This window comes from Ovis aries, chromosome 11 (genome assembly GCF_016772045.2).
Source record: "Ovis aries strain OAR_USU_Benz2616 breed Rambouillet chromosome 11, ARS-UI_Ramb_v3.0, whole genome shotgun sequence".
Classification (NCBI taxonomy): Eukaryota; Metazoa; Chordata; class Mammalia; order Artiodactyla; family Bovidae; genus Ovis; species Ovis aries.
In genome coordinates this window covers 54858770-54876534 of record NC_056064.1, presented here as the reverse complement: position 1 = coordinate 54876534, position 17765 = coordinate 54858770, and the positions used below count along the sequence as shown (strand labels likewise).

Genomic DNA, 17765 nt, shown 5'->3' with positions numbered 1-17765 from the left:
TGGGGACCCCTGTTCTAAGGGACTGACCAGAAACCTACAGTCATGTAAGATGGGGACAGTTTTAGATGTTATTTTTTTCAAGACTCTCCCCTCTTTTTTTTTCTTGGTGGAAGGGAGAGGAAAAAACATACAGCTACAGTGCTGGGCTGGGCAGAAACCACTTGCTGCCCTGCACTTTCCAGAAGCTAGTATTAACTGCCAGGGCGACAATCACAATGGGGAACTCAACCCTCAAGACATCAACTGCAGCGCACCCTGCTTGGCGCAGTCTGCTTTGCCACGCTCCTCCTCCCGGGCTCCCCGGCCAGGTGGGAGCGGTCCAAGGTGCGTGCGCTGCCCCATCCCGCCCCCCACCCCCCGCAACAGCCAGCGCTAAAGCAGAAGCGACTAGCGTGACACCTGCCTCCAGGCTGGGATCCGGGTCTGCTTCGGAGGTCACCCTTCCGCGGAGGCGCCTCAGAGCAGCGGAGGGAGACACCGGTTCCTGGGCCGCCTGGTCCTCCCCTCCCAGGTGGGAGTGCCAGCCCCGCCCAATCTGCTTCCCTGCCCTGCCTGTAGGTCCGCTCTAGGTTTACTAGAAACAAAATTCTTCCCCCTGAAGATATGAATGACCTTATTTACAAAACAGAAATAGAGTTGCAGATGTAGAAAGCAAACTTATGGTTGGGAGGGGTAAGAGGAGGAGGGCTAAACTGCGAGATTGGGATTGATATATACACACGGCTGCTGCTGCTGCTGCGGCTGCGGCTGCTGCTGCTGCTGCGGCTGCTGCTGCTGCGACTGCTGCTAAATCGCTTCAGTCGTGTCCAACTCTGCGACCCCATAGACAGCAGCCCACCAGGCTCCCCCGTCCTTGGGATTCTCCAGGTAAGAACACTGGAGTGGGTTGCCATTTCCTTCTCCAATGCATGAAAGTGAAAAGTGAAAGTGAAGTCGCTCAGTCGTGTCCGACTCATTGTGACTCCATGGGCTGCAGCCCACCAGGCTCCTCCATCCATGGGATTTTCCAGGCAAGAGTACTGGAGTGGGGTGCCATTGCAAATTGAGACCTAAATGACAGTCAAGAGAGTCGGCCCAATAGCTTACAGAACACTGCCCTGCCCTGACCTGCCGAAGCCTCTCCTCCAGCCTTCACTGTGCCCGCTGCTGCTAAGGCCTCTCTGCTACTGTAACAACAGCCCTTTTCTTCACTAAAGCAAAACCAGACCTACTGCCTGCAGTCCTTCCCACCAAGTGATGGAAACTGCCCTCTGCTCCTGCTGCAGCTCAGCTCCAGGGCTGCACAACCAGCTCCATGAGACTCCGCTGAGAAGCAGGAAGGAAGGTGAAGGCAGCTGCCCAAGAAGCTTCAGAATCTACTCCACGCAGACGGAGAACCACCTGAATGATATCTTCTGCAGCCTTGGCTCAGGGGCCCAGAAAAAGCGGGAAGGCCACTGAGGTCCTCGGATTCCCTGCTGGCTTTTTGCTGTTTCATCAAGAAGACAACATCTCTCCAAAGCCACACCCTTGAGCAGTGCCACCCAGTCCCACCAGTGCCCCTTTCTGTGCCGTTTAGCGAATACCCAGGAAAGAAATATGGTAACAGGGAGCCAAAGACCAGGTCTTTTACCATCTTCCTGTGTGGGCGATGCGTCCTCTTCCTCTAGAACATCGTTCCCCTAGGACGGAAGGAAGGTGCTATGAGTCCAGGAAGCAGAGACATGAGCGTACCGACTGGCTGAAAACAGCGCTAACCAGCCTCCTGGTCTCTGTGCGCTTCCCATCCACGTGAGACGGCGCAGAGGCCCAGCAGAGGCAGATTTTGCCTGGTGAGACAGGATCAGCCTGTAGGGACCAGGTCTGAGGCACATTACAGACGGATCCTAGGACTCTCAAGAATAGCCTAGGTAATAGTTTAGCTCACACTGTCTAAGGTGGATGTCGAAGTTGTGAATTGAAAAAGCAAACTGTGAGGTCAAAGCACCTTCAGAAATTCCTTAGGATCCCAAACCCTGTCCAGGTATGCCTTTGAGAACTCGTGGCTCAAAAAAAAAGTTCTGGCGTCCTCACTGTGAGCTGAATGCTCCTATAAGGCCCCACCGCTGGGTCTGAGCACTTCTCATGCTGAATTACAATCCTGACTCCTCCACCGGATGGAGCTCCTGGATGGGTGGAGTGGGTGACAGGCGGGCAAAAGCCACGTCACTCAGTTGGTGTCCCCCCAGTGCCAGGAAGCACCTGTGAGCCGGCTGTCCCGGGCGAATGGAGGACAAACACCCTCTCGAGGGTCTGGCCTGGAAGACTTCCCACTAGAACTCTCTGCACGCCTGTTACACTGAGACCAGTGCCCTCGCTAATCGGGCAGTCCTTCGGCTCTGCACCCGCCTCTTAACAGGCTTCTTCCAGAACAGCTCCCATCCCATTCGCACCCTCTGCTAGCACCGAAGGCCCCTAGACTAGGGAGGGGGCACCACCGTCCTCCGCCTGGCTGTTACCTCTGCGTCCTGCTCCTCGGCGGCGAGGCCCATGAAGTTGCAGTCTGGAGATGCCGCGGGCGTCACCTGCAGAAGAGCAGCGAAAATCAAGGTGCAGACACCACCAGCTCACCTCCCCAGCTTGCCTGGCAGCAAGCCCAAACCACGTCCTCAGGACAGAAGTGGTGCCAAACCAAAGAGCAGACACGAGGGTGTCTTTGACTTAAGGACGGGCACCCTGTTTTCTGAAGCTCCCTTCCCGGGGGCACCGGGGGGCCTTTGTGATCTCCCTGGCAGACCCTGGGTCGAGCTGCTTGGGATGAGCCTGCAGAGCCAGAGCGGCAAGGGCCATCCCATGACCCCCGCTTACCTCTTCTTCATCTGAGGGGGTCCTGCTGGCGGCCCGGGGGGAGGGGAGGGCCTCCCCCTCCTCTTCTGTGCCAGGGGCGATGTAGGAGCCGGACATGGAGGAGACGGTGTCGGTGCTGATCTGGGAGTGCTGGCTCTGGGAGGACACCATGGACATGACCGACTGGGCCAGACTGCTGCTGGCAGGGTCTTTGGAGACAGGAGTTGGGCGGGGGAGGAGATGGAGGTCAGACACAGCTGCCGTGAACCGACTGGGAGCAGGGTTCTCTCCCCGCATCGGGGGGCTGTGAGGACCGTGGCAGCCCGGCCTCGCCCTCACCAAACAGTGTTTAGATTTAAGGTTTGCCAAGGTTTGGCTCCTTTACACTTTATTTAAGTTTAAATTTTTTCTTTTTGGCCATGCTGTGGGCCACGCAGGATCCTAGGTCCCCGACCAGGGATCAAACCTGAGCCCCTGGCATTGGAAGCTCGGAGTCTGAATCACTGGACCCCAGGGAAGTTCTTATCCTTTACATTTTAGAGCTCTGAACTCAACCTCAGGGGTGGGGGATTTGCTTTTCCCTGTCATGATGTTAAAAGAAACCTTCCGACAGCAGCACTGGGAGCAAGTTACCTGCCTCCCCCCTAGCTGGGGGGCGAGACCACCCTCTCAGTGCGAGACACCGAGTCCCGCTTCCCCCTCAAGTCGGGCCCTGCTCGGTGTGGCCACTGAGGTATCACTTGGCTGCTTGCCCAGTCCAGCCCGGAGGAAATACTAGAAGCGCCATGGACTCCAGCCCTCCTCAGGTACCTTCTGGGGAGGAAATCGTGGAGGAGAGTGGGGTTCCCGTGCAGGACGACTGGTCAATAGCTCCTGACGATGACAGGGTCAGGTTCTCACTTTCTGGGGTGACACCGCATTCCTGGGGAGAGGCAGAGTCGGAGGGAAGGAGTCAGGGCAGGGGGCCTGGGCGAGGGATGGCGGGGGGTGACATGCGAGGCAGGGCTGGTTTCTCCTCTGTCACCAGTCCTCTGCAGCCCTGACCCGGGCTGGCTGGCTGTCTCCCCGGGGAGGTGCGAGTGCCTCCTGCCCGAGGCCCAGCACCTGCTGGAGCCACACAAAGACGACAGCTCAGATGACCCAGGTCAGCTGTGACACGGGAGCACCCAGGCTTCCCCAGGATTGCAAACAGCTCTCCTTCTGAAGGGGAAGAACACAAAACCAGTCGAGGCCCTGGAGCCCTCCTGGGCTTCTCCTCTGGGGTGGGGGGGTTGGTTCCAGCTCAATGGATCTAACATAAACACCATCTCCCTCCCCAGCCCACACCGGCCCCCCACGCCCACCCCGCCATCCGTCACCTGGGCTCATAACCTCAGTCCACCCCGGGCAGATGCAAAGGTCTGTTGGTTCTCTCTCCTCTAGGAATTCTTCTCGTGAACTGTAGTGTAGGCGTCCCCCCTGCCTAGCTCTGTCTGTCTCTTGCCTGAGCCTGTCTGGACACCTCTGCCAGGGGAGGCCTGGTGGGGCCAAGTTCCCGCTGTGCCGCTGGCCTGCTCAGGGCCCCCACTCCTGCTCCGCGCTTCACGGGTAACGTCCCTACGACCAGGAATGTTTCTCTTGCCTTTCTCGTCAATGCCTGAGAAATTCTGCCCCCTTCAGTGGAGGCGCAGAGTCCTACCCACTCGACATCCCGGGAATTCTCCATGGACCATTTCTGTGTGTGAGGCCCATTTTAAAAGTCTTTATTGACTTTGTTACGCTATTGTTTCTGTTTTATATTTTGGGTTTTGGGCCATGAGGCAGGTGGAATCTTAGCTCCCTGACCAGGGATTGAACCTGCAACCCCCTGCGTTGGAAGGCGAAGTTGTAACCACAGGACCGCCAGGGAGGTCCCGCCATGGACCACTTTTTAAAGTGAGCATCCCTGCTCCTAGCCTCGACCTTCCCTTACCTGACACACTGACCCATGGTACCACCTGCCACACACTCTTTGACTGTCTTTGACTGTCCTGCGTGTCCACCCCACCCCAACTGCCAAGCCTACAATAAGCACCATGAGGGCAGGACCTCAGTGTCTCTCCACCGCTGCTATCCTTAGCACAGAGGATCACGCCTGGTCAGACACACAGGCCCCATACTTTGTTGAAAGAATGAGTCTAGTGACACCTTTGCTGCGTCTCAGAGAGTGTTCAGAAGGTGTTTGATGAGTCAGTGAGAGCAGATGGACCCAAAGAGGCCAGTAGGCTGGAAGGAAAGGACCCAGAGTCCAAAACCCAACAAGGATGGCATGTATATTACCTCTCCGAGATGCTGGCCTGACGGTCTCTGAGACAGCTGCGTCTCAGATTCACTGCAGGAACGCTCATCGTCCTCTTCGGGCAGCACGGAGGAATTCTGGGAGATGGACCTGTGTGAGGCCGGAGGGAGAAACAGCTGCAGCCAGTGCCCACTTAAAGAATGGAACTCGCCTGCACCCCCATCACCTAGAAGTCAGAGGGAGCAGAGGGCCGTGGGGGGGACTGCAGGGGACTCACCTCGCAGGAAGGAGTAAAGACGTGGGAAAAGGCACCGAGGGGTCTGAGACCTCTTCCGGGTGTCAGAAAAATCTGAGTTTTCCCTTTTGCTCCTTCAAATAGTTGTGTCTGAACTTGGGGAAAACCACTGACATTTTTAGGGTTTCAGTGTTTTCATCTGTAAAATACCCTCCTTTCTTCTTTGAGGGAAACTTATGACTTGCGCCTGTGTATGCAAGCTCAGTAGTGCCTGACTCTTTGCCACGCCATGGACTGTAAGCCCGCCCAGCTCCTCTGTCCCTGGAATTTTCTAGGCAAGAATACTGGCATGGGTTGCCATTCCTCCTCCAGGGGATCTTCCCCACTCAGGACTGAACCCACGTCTCCTGCACGGCAGGCATATTCTTTACCACCATGCCAGCTGGGAAGCTCCATGACTTGTGCCAAGGTGGATGTAAATACTTAAGAAATACAGATCACAAGGCTCCTTCAGTCCTCAGACTAAGTGACGCTCCCCAGGGACGCTCCCACAGATGACCCTAACGATGTCATCTTCCCTATACCTTATACCCTCCTCCCGAAACAGAACATGTAAGTTTTATCAGTCTGGATCCTCCTAAGGACCCATGTACCATCTTATACTCCTCTCCTAACGGATGGGATAACTCCACCTCCGGCGTTGTTAGCCCAAGTCTCCAGTGCAATGAGCAGCTCTGGCAACAGCCCAGAGGGTCTATGCCGCCCCCGGGACCCAGGTCTGGAGTGAGCACACAGGAGTGGAAGGATGGACCGAAAGCATCGCATCAAGGACCCCAGGGCCAACGCTGTTGCTCGCCGCCTACTCACTTGGAGAGACTCTTTTTGAGCTTGAGTCCTTGGCTGCCGCAGTCGGAGAGGCGGTCGAGGGGGGAAAAGGTTCGGACAGGAGGCAGGTGGCCGTCGCTGCCGTAGGAAGGCAGCATTCCTGAGAGGTGTCGGTCTCCAAGCACGTGGAGTGGGGGGACCGCTGGGGATGGGGTGAGGGGCCCATTGAGGGCCTCCAGAAGAGACACCACCTCATAGCCTGGCGGAATGTTCTCTGAGGACTAGGGGAATCAGAGACAGGTTGAAAAATTGATTAGATACTTTTCATTTTATGGTATGAGTGTGTTTCTTCCTCTACGGTGGAAAAATGCTTCCTTTTATATCTAGTCTGGGGGTTCTGCCAAGAAAAGCTTCTCTATTAGAGGCAGAAGAAAGAGAAAATATGTGCTGAGAACCACATGTGCTGAGACTCTAGTTATATATGAGCTTCTTCTTAATAATGTTTATTTTTTTATTGTAATAAAAATATGCGTTCTTTACAGGAAATTTGGAAAACACCTAAAAATGGAAAAAAAGAAAAAAATCAACAACTGAGTCACCTAACTGATAACTTTCGTCAGCCTTCTAGTATTTTCTCCCAATTTTTCCCCTCTGTACTGTTTACACAGTTGTGATCAATCTGTAAATAATAATTTTATACCAAGCTTATTTCACAGAACATAATAATCTCATTCACACATGTTCCTTTTCATAGATACCATACCTTTCCTAATTCTTCCACTGGTGCTGCCTAGTTAATTGCATCCATTTCCTGCTGTAAGCAGCACTTTGATGAACATCTGTTCATTTATTATGCACACATCTCTTTTTTTCAGATCATTTTCTGGGTGTTAAATTCCAAGACCTTAGATTACCAAGTCCAAAGGTACTTTTTTTTTTTTTCCATTATTAATTTTATTAAATCTTCACCCTATCATATACCTCTTTTTTTCCTTTTTATAAAGCCATTTTAAAATTTCATTTTATTTTTTTTATTATTGTTTGGCTGTGCCGTGCAGCACGCAGGATCTTAGTTCCACAACCAGATCAAACCAGCAGCTGCTGCATTGGAAGCATGGAGTCCTAACAACTGGACCACCAGGGAAATCCCCAAGTACAAATGTTTTTTAAGGCTCTTGATATATACAGCTGTTTGTTTTTTTGACAGTGAACTTTCTAGGTATACTCCTATAAGCAGGACAGAATACCTATTTTAATTGTTCTTGGACAGCATGGGGTATCTTCAAAAAAGGAAGTTTCTCAGCTTGAAAGGTGAAAAATGGTCTCCCATTTTAACCTGCATGCTGTTGATTTTTAATGTGGTTGACTTTTAAAATTTTAATGTGTTTGATCATTAACCAGCTACGTTGCCTGTTTTGAGAAATGTTTTGTATATATCTTTGCCCATTTATCTATTGTTTCATTCAGGTGAGTTATTCTAGAGATCCTAGCCTTTCCTCTGACTATATTTTGTTGTGCCTACACTTTTTTCTTTATAGGATTTATTGATTGCATTTTAATTCGGGCCATCTTTTACATATCTAAAGTTTAAAGTTTTTTATGTGATAAAATCCACGTTCTTTTTTTGGATTGTTTTCAAGCTTAGAGAACCCCCATCCATAGTCAACTAAAGAATCATCTGTAAAGTATTCTAGGTTTTTAAGGCTTGGTTTGCTTTGTCTTTAGGGTAGTTAACTAGTTACTCCACCTGAAATTCATTATCTGATAAGGCGTGAAGTGCTAAACTAACTGATTTTTCTTCCCTAAATAGCTACCTAATCATTCCAGTACCACTTACTGAATAATTAATAATTAATCTCTTCCACTCACATGTTAACCTAAAGACAAGACTTTCTAGTCTATAACTACAAAGCTCAGAAGCTTTTCACCATCACTTACACTACGAGACCAAGGTGAATTATTTCATCTACTTGGCTCCTAGTATCTAAAGCCATGAAACGGGGTAAAGAAAAATAGTCACCTTCTCTGAGGATTCAGATAAAAATAGTAAGTTGAATCTAAACCTCAAACAATCATCCTCTGGTTTCTGCCTGGGGGCATTCTAGAACTGACCCCACCTCCGGAGTGAAACAGCAAGCCGCTGGCTCTAGGGATGGTAAATATTAACTGGACACTGAGTTTCCAAGGCGGCAAGGGGAGGTTTTAACGATCAGAACCTCATTTTCCACTGTACTATCGGCTGGTTCTAACACAATGAGATCTCGGCCAGCTTACTCAGTACTTCAGAGTGCCAAGATTCAATTACTTGCTGCCAAGCCACGCAAAAAAGGACAGAAGGTGGGAAAAAAAAAAAAAAAGGCCCAGCTTACCGAATGCTCTTCCGAGTCGGAGGTCTGGGATGAGAGGATAGGGTTGAAGCTGGCTGGGGACAGGGGGCCCAGTTTTTTCCTCATGGCTCGGATTTGCAGCAGTGCCCGGAAGGCTGCGAAGAAGGAAACAGGTCGTCAGGACATGGGGGAGTCAGGAGGGACGAGAGGCTCCACAGAGGCCAGCCCGGCGGAGAGGGCAGTGACCTGGGGGGCCCAGCGGGGCCTCGGGGGGCTTACGCAGTCGGCAGATGGGGCAGTTGTTGGCCTGGTAGCGAAGGGTGTCGGCGCAGGTGTTACACAGGCAGAGGTGGCGGCAGGGCAGGATCAGGGTGTCTCGCACGTCGGAGAGACACACTACACACTCGGCGCTGTTGTCGCTAACCTCGTCCTCAGCCACCTGGCCAGGGGGCGGGCAGACAGCCAGCGTCACAAAGACTCTCACAACCCCTGCTTTATTTTATTATTCATCTGTTTGTTTCATGTGGATCAGTTTTAAAGTCTTCATTGAACCTGTTACAATAGTGCCTCTTGTTTTTTTTATTTTTATGTTCTGGTTTTTTGACTGCAAGGCATGTGGGATCTTAGCCCCCTGATCAGGGATTGAACCTGCAACCCCTGTGTTGGAAGGTGAAGTCTCAACCGCTGGACCCCCAGGGAAATCCCCCATAATTTAGAAGGCAGTTTGCCTGCAGAGCTGAGATAAGTCCTATGAACAGGATCTTGCACCTGCATTGAACTTGATGGTTTACCAAGTGCATGTGCACGCCCAGTTTCACTTCCGGCAACTGTGTGTGCCAAGCTCCTCCTCTGGAGCTGAGATCTGGTCCTGTCCATCAGTCAGAGCTGAAGGAGCCCAGGAGGGAAGGAGGCAGCGATGAACTGAGGGTCCAGGGAACTGGGTGAGCAGAGCCCTGCAGAAGAACCCATCCAAACCAGCCCATTTTTTCATTTCCAAATTTAAATATAATTATAATCATCTGAAATGAGGAAGAAGAAATACCCTTCTAGGACCAGACAAATTTCAGAGTTTGGTGTGCTAAATTCCTAGATCCTGGCTGGATCAGAGGCGGTCTCACCCTGCCTCCTGGGAAGAGGACATTCAGAACTGTGGATTGGGGACTTCCCTGGTGGTCCAGGAGTTAAGACTGTGCTTCCATTGCAGTGGGTCAGGGTTTGATCCCTGGTAGGGGAACTGAGAGCCCATATCCTGCAGGGAAAGGCCAAAAAAAAAAAAAAAAAGAACCATGGATGGAACTTGCCTTAGACTCTTGCGTGTTGTACTTATTTTCAATCCCATAGATCTCCTGAAGGAGGTAGCTGACCCCATCCACCTGAAGAAGAAACGGAAAAGTGCAAGGGCAGGCTGGTTCTAATGAAAGATAAAAGTGGGAACTTACGCATCTCCACCACGAACCTCCTTCAGTAACCAAGGACTACAGATTCACAATGGAAACAATCAAAGGCCTAGGTAAGCACAGGATGCCCTTATTTACTTACATGTTCTCTTTGGGAGGAAAAGAAAATCTGATGCTTAATTCACCCACTCTTTTGTCCAACAGGGAACATGAACATTCATAAATACAACAGTAATCCTTGTACTGTAGGTCACTATGACAGAGCCCAGAGATTAGGCAAAGGGTGGAGGACCACAGGTCAAAATAGATGCATTATCTAGCTATAGAATGAAAGCTGAGCTTAGACCTTATACAAATGAAGGGATGGAAATGAGAAAGAAAGAGAAGAAATGGGCAAGGGAAAGTGGGGAAGGGAAAATGCAGATGCTGAGGGAGAGCAGGCTCTGGAAGGAGGGGCCGATTGCACCCCTCCTCCACTACTGAGCCACCCCATCACTGACAGGTGGGCAAAATTACCCGTTAGTCCTTCAAAGAGCTGACTCATTGGAAAAGACCCTGATGCTGGGAAAGATTGAGGGTAGGAGGAAAAGGGCACGACAGAGGATGAGATGGTTGGATGGCATCACTGACTCAAAGGACATGAGTTTGGGTAAACTCTGGGAGGGCTTCCCTGGCAGCTCAGATGGTAAAGTGTCTGCCTGCAGTGCCGGAGACCCGGGTTCAATCCCTGGGTTGGGAAGATCCCCTGGAGAAGGAAATGGCAACCCACTCCAGTACTCTTGCCTGGAAAATTCCATGGACTAAGGAGCCTGGTAGGCTACAGTCCATGGGGTCGCAAAGAGTCGGACACAACTGAGCGACTTCACTTGACTTCTGGGAGGCGGTGAAAGATAGGGAAGCCTGGCATGCTGTAGTCCATGGGGTCGCAAAGAGTTGGATACAAGCTTAGCAACTGAACAACAAGTCCTGCCTCTTAAAACCCCCAACTTCAGGGCTTTCCTTGTGGTCCAGTAGTTAGGACCCAACGCTCTCACTTCTGGGGCCCAGGTTCAACCCCTGGTCTGGGAACTAAGATTTTGAATGCTGTGCAGCTTGGCCAAATATTCAAACCCCAACTTCAAGGCCCAGTTCAACTCAGACAGCCTGAGCCATGTCTCCCAAAGCTGGCCCCTCCCTCGTTTCCTCATGCCAGTTCAGTCCTCACTCCCCCTACCCCCAGTGGTCCCCTGCCCTAAGGCCCAGTCCATTATCGACTGCACATTCTAGTCTCCAGTTAGACAAAGCCTATTGCTGATGCCAATCGAGGGACTGCTGCTGCTGAGTCGCTCCAGTCGTGGCCGACTCTGTGCGACCCCAGAGACGGCAGCCCACCAGGCTCCCCCGTCCCTGGGATTCTCCAGGTAAGAACACTGGAGTGGGTTGCCATGTCCTTCTCCAATGCATGAAAGTGAAAAGTGAAAGAAGTCACTCAGCCGTGTCCGACTCTTTGCAACCCCATGGACTGCAGCCCACCAGGCTCCTCCGTCCATGGGATTTTCCAGGCAAGAGTACTGGAGTGGGGTGCCATTGCCTTCGAGGGACAGGAGAAGGGATGAACCAACTCCCTTGAGGTACCCGAGCCTTTCCACCCCATGCAGGCGTCCTGGAGAACCAGGCCTCCCCATGAGGCAACTCACTGAGGCCCGGCCTTTCCAGGCAGCAGCCCCCCGGGCTCAGGCTCTGTCATCTCCTCTGCCTCTCTTAAAACTTGCTTTAATGTAGTGAAGATTCTGGAAAGGACATTACCAACAAATTCATACTAAGATATTACTGATGACTACTGACCTCACTAAGGGCGGAGAGCACTTAGTACCTCAAAGAATGAAGAATTAGAATTTCATGAACCTACAGCCTGTTTTACACAGAGAAGTAAGTCAGAAAGAGAAAACCAATATATTAACTCATGTATATGGAATCTAGAAAAATGACATTGATGAACCTATTTGTAGGAAAGGAATGGAGACACAGACATAGACAATGGACTTGCGGACCCAGGAGGGGAAGGGAAGGGTGGCATGAATGGAGAAAGTAACATCAACATATATACACCAGCATGTGTCAAACAGAGAGCTGGTGACAAGCTGCTGTGTAACACAGGGAGCCCAGCCTGGCGATGTGGGGTGGGGGCAGGGGAGAGAGGCGCAGGACGGAGGGGATACAGGTATAATTATGGCTGATCTGCGTTGTTGTATGGCAGAAACCAACACAACATTGTAAAGCGATTTCCCTCCAGTTAAAAACATTTTTTAAAAAATGGAAAAAAAAAAAAAAAGAATTTCAGATATTTGTCGGCCATTGTAGGGGAGGGAGGCTTTCTTTGCATCTCAATCAAGGCCTACCCTGCCCCACACTCGACTGCCTCTCACCCTCCACGTGATGAGGCCACCATGGGCGATGCCACTGACTCCACTCTCCCCTCCTGTCCTCCACGGCTCTCCCCCCAGCCTCAGGGGTCAGGGCTTCCGGCAGACACCAGCATAACTTGCCCGTCATCCTGAAAGGGGGCAGATGGCCAGCAGACTTTGAATTTGAGAAAAGAAATGTTGGGATACATTAAGCCAAGAGCTCTAATTGGCCCTGAATCAGACCCTGATAGTTTATTCTTTTAGCTGGAAATGTTAGTTTCTCAGCCTGGCCTTTTCAATGAAAAGAGTTCTCCCTAAACCTGATGTCAGGAGACAAATCTCGTACTTTCATTTTCTGAAGTCCTTTACTGGCCGTCTCACCACCGACAATTCTGGAACAACAGACACCCCAAACCGGTATTCCTTTCAGGCCACCCAAGTCGTTTCTAACACAGAAAAGCATCCCTTTTTGCTTTTCTTCTTTGATTAAAAAAAAAAAAAAAAGGCAGGGAGCGGGGAAGAAGAGCGCTTAGCAGAAGAGTGGGGAGAGAGACAGAGAGCAGAGTGGGGAAACACCAACAGCCCCGGCCCTCGAATGCTTACCACTTGTTTCTGTTTGAGGGGCTTGACGCAGAAAGTGCCATCTGAGTGCTGGAGGGAAAACATGAAACACGGCAGTTATGACGAGGAAGAGGGAGACCAGCTGCTCTCTTGTTACTTCTCTCAATTAGGCTCCTTCTTGGATCCTCCCAGCCCCGCCCTGGAGTGTGGAACAACAGACTCCTCATTCTAGAAGGGTCCTCAAGCGTGTAGTCTAGCCCTTCCGATTTAAGAAGACAAAACGAGGCCTAAGGAGTCAAGGGGCATCAGCAAGCTAGTGGCTGAGCTGGAACTCGGCCCTGTGTGGCCCTGGGTGTGCAAAGGGGTGCTCCCCACCAGCTTCCCACAGCCTCCCAGCCAGACCCGCTCTGTCAAGCCCAGGCAGCCAGAGAAGGGGCCTCCATGTGACCTCGGAGGAGAGACAGCAGTGCGTACCAAAGCAAGTCCCGTAACGTTACCCACTGACCTTTTCAAAAGTGCCCAGCAGGACATGGCAATGGCCAAAATACTCTGAAAGAAAGAAAGGCACATGGATGGGGGAGAAGACCGCTAATGATACAGCTTGACCCCACCCACCTTCCCCGAGCCCCTGTGACCCTCTGGCTTCACAGCAAGGGGCAGGTTAAGTCACCCAGTAGGACTGTCGGTGCCCGAGGAGGCTGGGAGCAAGAGGGCACTGGGATGTGGAAACTGACGCCCACGGAGGGCCCCTGTGGATCTGAGACCGCAGTTGCTGCCAGCTTGCCTGCCACAAATGGGCCCACGTGCAGCCCAGAAGATGGGAAGCACCCGTACCATCACCTTCATCCACCACGGCATGGACCACCAACGGGTAAACCTCTCTGTCTAGGTCGAAGCCAAGCTGAAGGGAAAGAAGAGAAAAAGGGAGGGAGGAAGGGGCCTTACATCCAAAGGGAGGGGGCCTTACATCCAAAGGGCACAGTTATCCACCAGAAAGGGAGGCCTTAACTTCCTCGTAGCTCCTCACCCGTCAACCTGGTGACTACCTGGTCATTTAGTCTCTAAGTCGTATCCCACTCTCGTAACAGCATGGACTTTAGCCCACCAGGCTCCTCTGTCCCTGGGATTTTCCAGGCAAGCATCCTGGAGTGGGTTGCCTTTTCCAACTACCTAAGTCCATTGAGTTGAAGGCCACCAGTCTCTCTGTAAGAAACCTCAGAGATGTAAAGGTTTGTAACCTGTAGGTCTTTCCTTTGGGCACTACTTTCTCAAAATATCCTAGGCTAACGGGGCTGCTCTGGGATAGAAAAATTAGTTATGTCCTTCTCGGGGCATGAAGGCATCAGAAGGCTAAAGGGGAGCACGCCTTCGAGCTCCCCGGGGCCGGTCCTGTGCTGCCAGCCGGGGTCCCGAGGAGCTTCCGTGCCCTGCGGGCCTGTGCGCGGAACCTGCCCTGCGCTTTCTCCTGGCGGCCGCCGGCTGCTCACCTCCTCTTCCGCCCACTCGGAGGGGTCCACGGTGTGCGAGGGCAGGCAGAACTGCTGGCACACCCCGCGCTTGTAATGCACCGTCTCCGATTGCAGGCTGTTGTCTTTGGGGATGTAGCTGTTGGTCAAAGTGGGAAGCAAAGCACAAGTTACCGTCTCGCCCAGAGGATCTGATGCTTTCCTCTGTTCCATGTCTGCTGTCAATTATCAACAGGCTCTCAGTACAGAGTGGAACAGAAAAAAGAAAAAAGATCTCCTTATAATCTTTCTTTGCCCTTGCTTGGTGGTGCTATTGAAGTTATCTATTTAGGGACTTCCCTATGAGGCTTCCCAGGTGGCGCTAGCGGTAAAGGGTCTGCCTGCCAATGCAGGTGATGCAAGAGACTTGGGTTTGATCCCAGGGTTTGATCTCCAGGTCAGGAAGATCCCCTGGAGGAGGAAATGGCAACCCACTCCAGCATTCTTGCCTGGAGAATCCCGTGGATGGAGGAGCCTGGCAGGCTACAGTCCATGTGGCCGCAAAGAGTCGGACATGACTGAGTGACTGAGCGTTGGTGGCTTAGTGATTAAGAATCCGCCTTCCAATGCAGGGGATGCAGGTTTGATCCCTGATCAGGGAACAAAGATCCCACCTGCTTTGGGACAACTAATCCTCCTGCTGCAAGGAAAAGATCCTGTATGCTGCAGTGAAGATCCTGCCACAGCTAAGACCTAACACAGCCAAAAAGAAGTAAATAAGTAATTTTTAAAAGGTATCTATTCAACCCACATACCCACAGAAATGTAGCTTAAAATATTTTTAAAATATTTATTTGGCTGTGCTAAATAGAGAAATTTATTTATTTGGGGTATGCGAGATCTAGGTTCCCTGCCCAGGGTTTGAACCCCGGGCCCCCTGCATTGGGAATGTAGAGTCTTAGCCACTAGACCAGGAAGTCGACCCAGCTTAATCGGTTTCTAACAGCACCATGATGACCTGAAGGAATATGCTGCTACCTGTCCCTGTACCAAGATGGCATAGTTTGAAGAGAAAAAGTGAACAAGTAAGACTGTGTAAGTAAGAAAATCCAAATTCAGGAACAGTTCTCGCCTGAGTGTCAAAAAAGAATGTTTTCCTTGGCAGGGGATCGCGTCAGGCGTGGACCCTGGCCTGTGTGGGAAGGACGTGGCTCTCCTGGCCCCTCGTTCTTACCTGGCAATGCCATTCTGGAACTCTTCGGTGGCCTGATAATAGATGGTGATGGCCACCCGAGCATCCGTGTCGAAGGTGAACTCCACGTTGTAGTGGACTTTCGCTCTGCCCGCCTCTTCCCCAGCGGTCTTCACTTCCTCGGCACATCTAGAAAACCACAAAGACTCGGCATTTGGGGGGAGCCCATTAACATGTTTACAGTGATCTTTTTTTTCCTTTTCTTTTGGTGGGATCCTAGCTCCCTGGTCAGAGACTGAACCCACCCACGGCCCCTGCAGTGGAAGCAAGGAGTCCTAACCACTGAACTGCCAGGGAATTCCCTTCCTTTTTTATTTTATAAAAATTTATTTATTTGTTTATTTTAATGGCCGTGCTGGATCTTAGCTGCAGCATACAGACTCTGGGTGTCGCCATATGGGATCTAGTTCCCTGATCAGGGATGGAATTCGGGACTCCTGCATTGGATGCCTGAGTCTTACCCACTGGAGCACCAAGGAAGTCCCTTCTCTTCCTTTTTAAACTGAATATACTGTGGGCTACCCTCTGTGATCACACACTTAGGCCTCCACCCTCATTATGAATGACGGCAGAGCACCTATTAGTCCTATGGGGGGAATTTAGGCAATTTCTGACACTTCATGGTGCCACCGTTAAACGCCTTATGCCTTTGCCAGACTTTTAAAAAATAGCTTTTTCTTTAATCAAAGCTACTCATGCCACTGTTTAATTAGTTTCCACAAGGCTCGTGACAAAAACGCAGCGGGTCTCTTTCTGCCCATTTTCCGCTTCTTCAGAGAAAACCGCCTTTCCCTCTGCAGCTGACTGTCTTTGGCATTTACCTGCATGTTTTGCAATAACAGGCTCAGGTTACTTTTTCAGCTTTAGGCGTTGTCTATTGACCTTCTACTATGGGAACAAGGCTTTCCTTTTTTAAAGTTTTAAAAAAATTACTTGTTGATGTCGGTGCTGCGTGCGGGTTTTCCCAGGTGTGGTGACTTCTCCTGTTGCAGAGCCCAGGCTCTAGAGCGTGGACTCGGTATTTGTGGCGCACGGGCCTAGTTGCCCTGTGGCAGGCGGCATCTTTCTGGACCAGGGACTGAACCTGTGTCCCCTGCGCTAACAGCCAGATTCTTAACACTGAGCCACCAGGGAAGTCCCAAGACGTTCTTTCCCTCCCTTCCCTCCGCTCCACACTGGGGTGCTCCCTCCCCCGTGTAATACACCATGATTTTGTTAGCTCAGTACATCTTCCTCTATACAAATGTGAGTCTATCAGCATTATTCCCAGCTCAGCCACAGAGTAATCTCTAATCATCTTCCTTTTCCGGCATAAGCTTTTATTAGAGTTTGTGCTCTTTTTTTTCTCTCCCCACCGCTGCTTAGTTCTCTATGCATTAATCACTAATTCGAACCCAAACTCTTGGTAGACAGACTTGCTATCCGGAGGGCAGCATCGGTTTAAAAATCATACTATCTCTGGGGTTTCCCTGGTGGTACAGCATTTAAGACTCTGAGCTTCCACTGCAGGGGGTGTAAGTTCAATCCCTAGTTGGGGAACTAAGATCCCACAAGCCACACAGTGCAGCCACACACACACACACACACACACACACACACACACACACTATCTCAGAGATAGTACAAAGAAGGCAGATGCTGATGATAACTAATACTGACAATGGTGATTAAACAGCAAACCCAGGGTGCCAGAGGAAAGGCACATGAGATTAAGAATAAATCCAAAAGTAAATATAAGCAGGAAAATAAGGACTTCCTGTGCCAAGTTCAAATATCCCATTTTCACATAGGTTTGTCCAGGTATCTGCAAAATTCACTTTCTCCCCCAACAATTCTTTGTTTTGGACAGTTCATCACGTTGGGATAACCACGATGGCTTTCAGAAAAGAGAAGGTTCCTCACCAACACTGACTGTCTCAGAAAGTTCTGAACGATCCAGGTGCAGAAACATCTCATGCGCGCAGCCCACGGCCTGGAGGCCGGGCTCTGGGTCTGGCAGAAACAGTTCTGTGGGTCCCCTGGGGAGTTGGCTGCCCCTGCCTGAAGAAGGGCGCCTGGAACCTGGCCCCAGCTGGGAACCTGGACTTACTTGACGAGTCTTAGTGTGTCCTTTCGGATGTTGATCAGGCTTCTCAAAGTCTTCACTGGTTCTTGGGGAGGAGGGGCTGCGTAAGGGAACTGTGTCAGAGACAAAGTGGGAGAAGAGAGTGTGTTTAGAAAGACCGATCACCATAGTAAGTGAGACTGCTCAAGGTCACAGCTGCTGGGAGGGCAGGG

General features: G+C 51.1%; 1 protein-coding gene across 4 annotated transcripts in view; it reads right to left on the bottom strand.

The window, feature by feature from the left end:
- RNF157 (ring finger protein 157) overlaps positions 1-17765 on the bottom strand; it is an 80236-nt gene that overhangs the window by 9800 nt on the left and 52671 nt on the right. For 3 of the 4 annotated variants that reach the window (XM_027974114.2, XM_027974116.3, XM_042256336.2), the window contains 15 exons: positions 17578-17666; positions 15471-15617; positions 14279-14396; positions 13626-13692; positions 13297-13340; positions 12834-12881; positions 9751-9822; positions 8729-8888; positions 8492-8604; positions 6165-6403; positions 5104-5212; positions 3616-3727; positions 2827-3014; positions 2478-2543; positions 1613-1661 (listed from right to left, as the gene is read on the bottom strand). In XM_027974114.2, coding sequence (XP_027829915.2) covers positions 1613-1661; positions 2478-2543; positions 2827-3014; positions 3616-3727; positions 5104-5212; positions 6165-6403; positions 8492-8604; positions 8729-8888; positions 9751-9822; positions 12834-12881; positions 13297-13340; positions 13626-13692; positions 14279-14396; positions 15471-15617; positions 17578-17666 — 1621 coding nt within the window. The remainder of the gene's footprint in view (positions 1-1612; positions 1662-2477; positions 2544-2826; positions 3015-3615; positions 3728-5103; positions 5213-6164; positions 6404-8491; positions 8605-8728; positions 8889-9750; positions 9823-12833; positions 12882-13296; positions 13341-13625; positions 13693-14278; positions 14397-15470; positions 15618-17577; positions 17667-17765) is intronic. The other variant, XM_027974115.2, reaches the window with a different exon arrangement.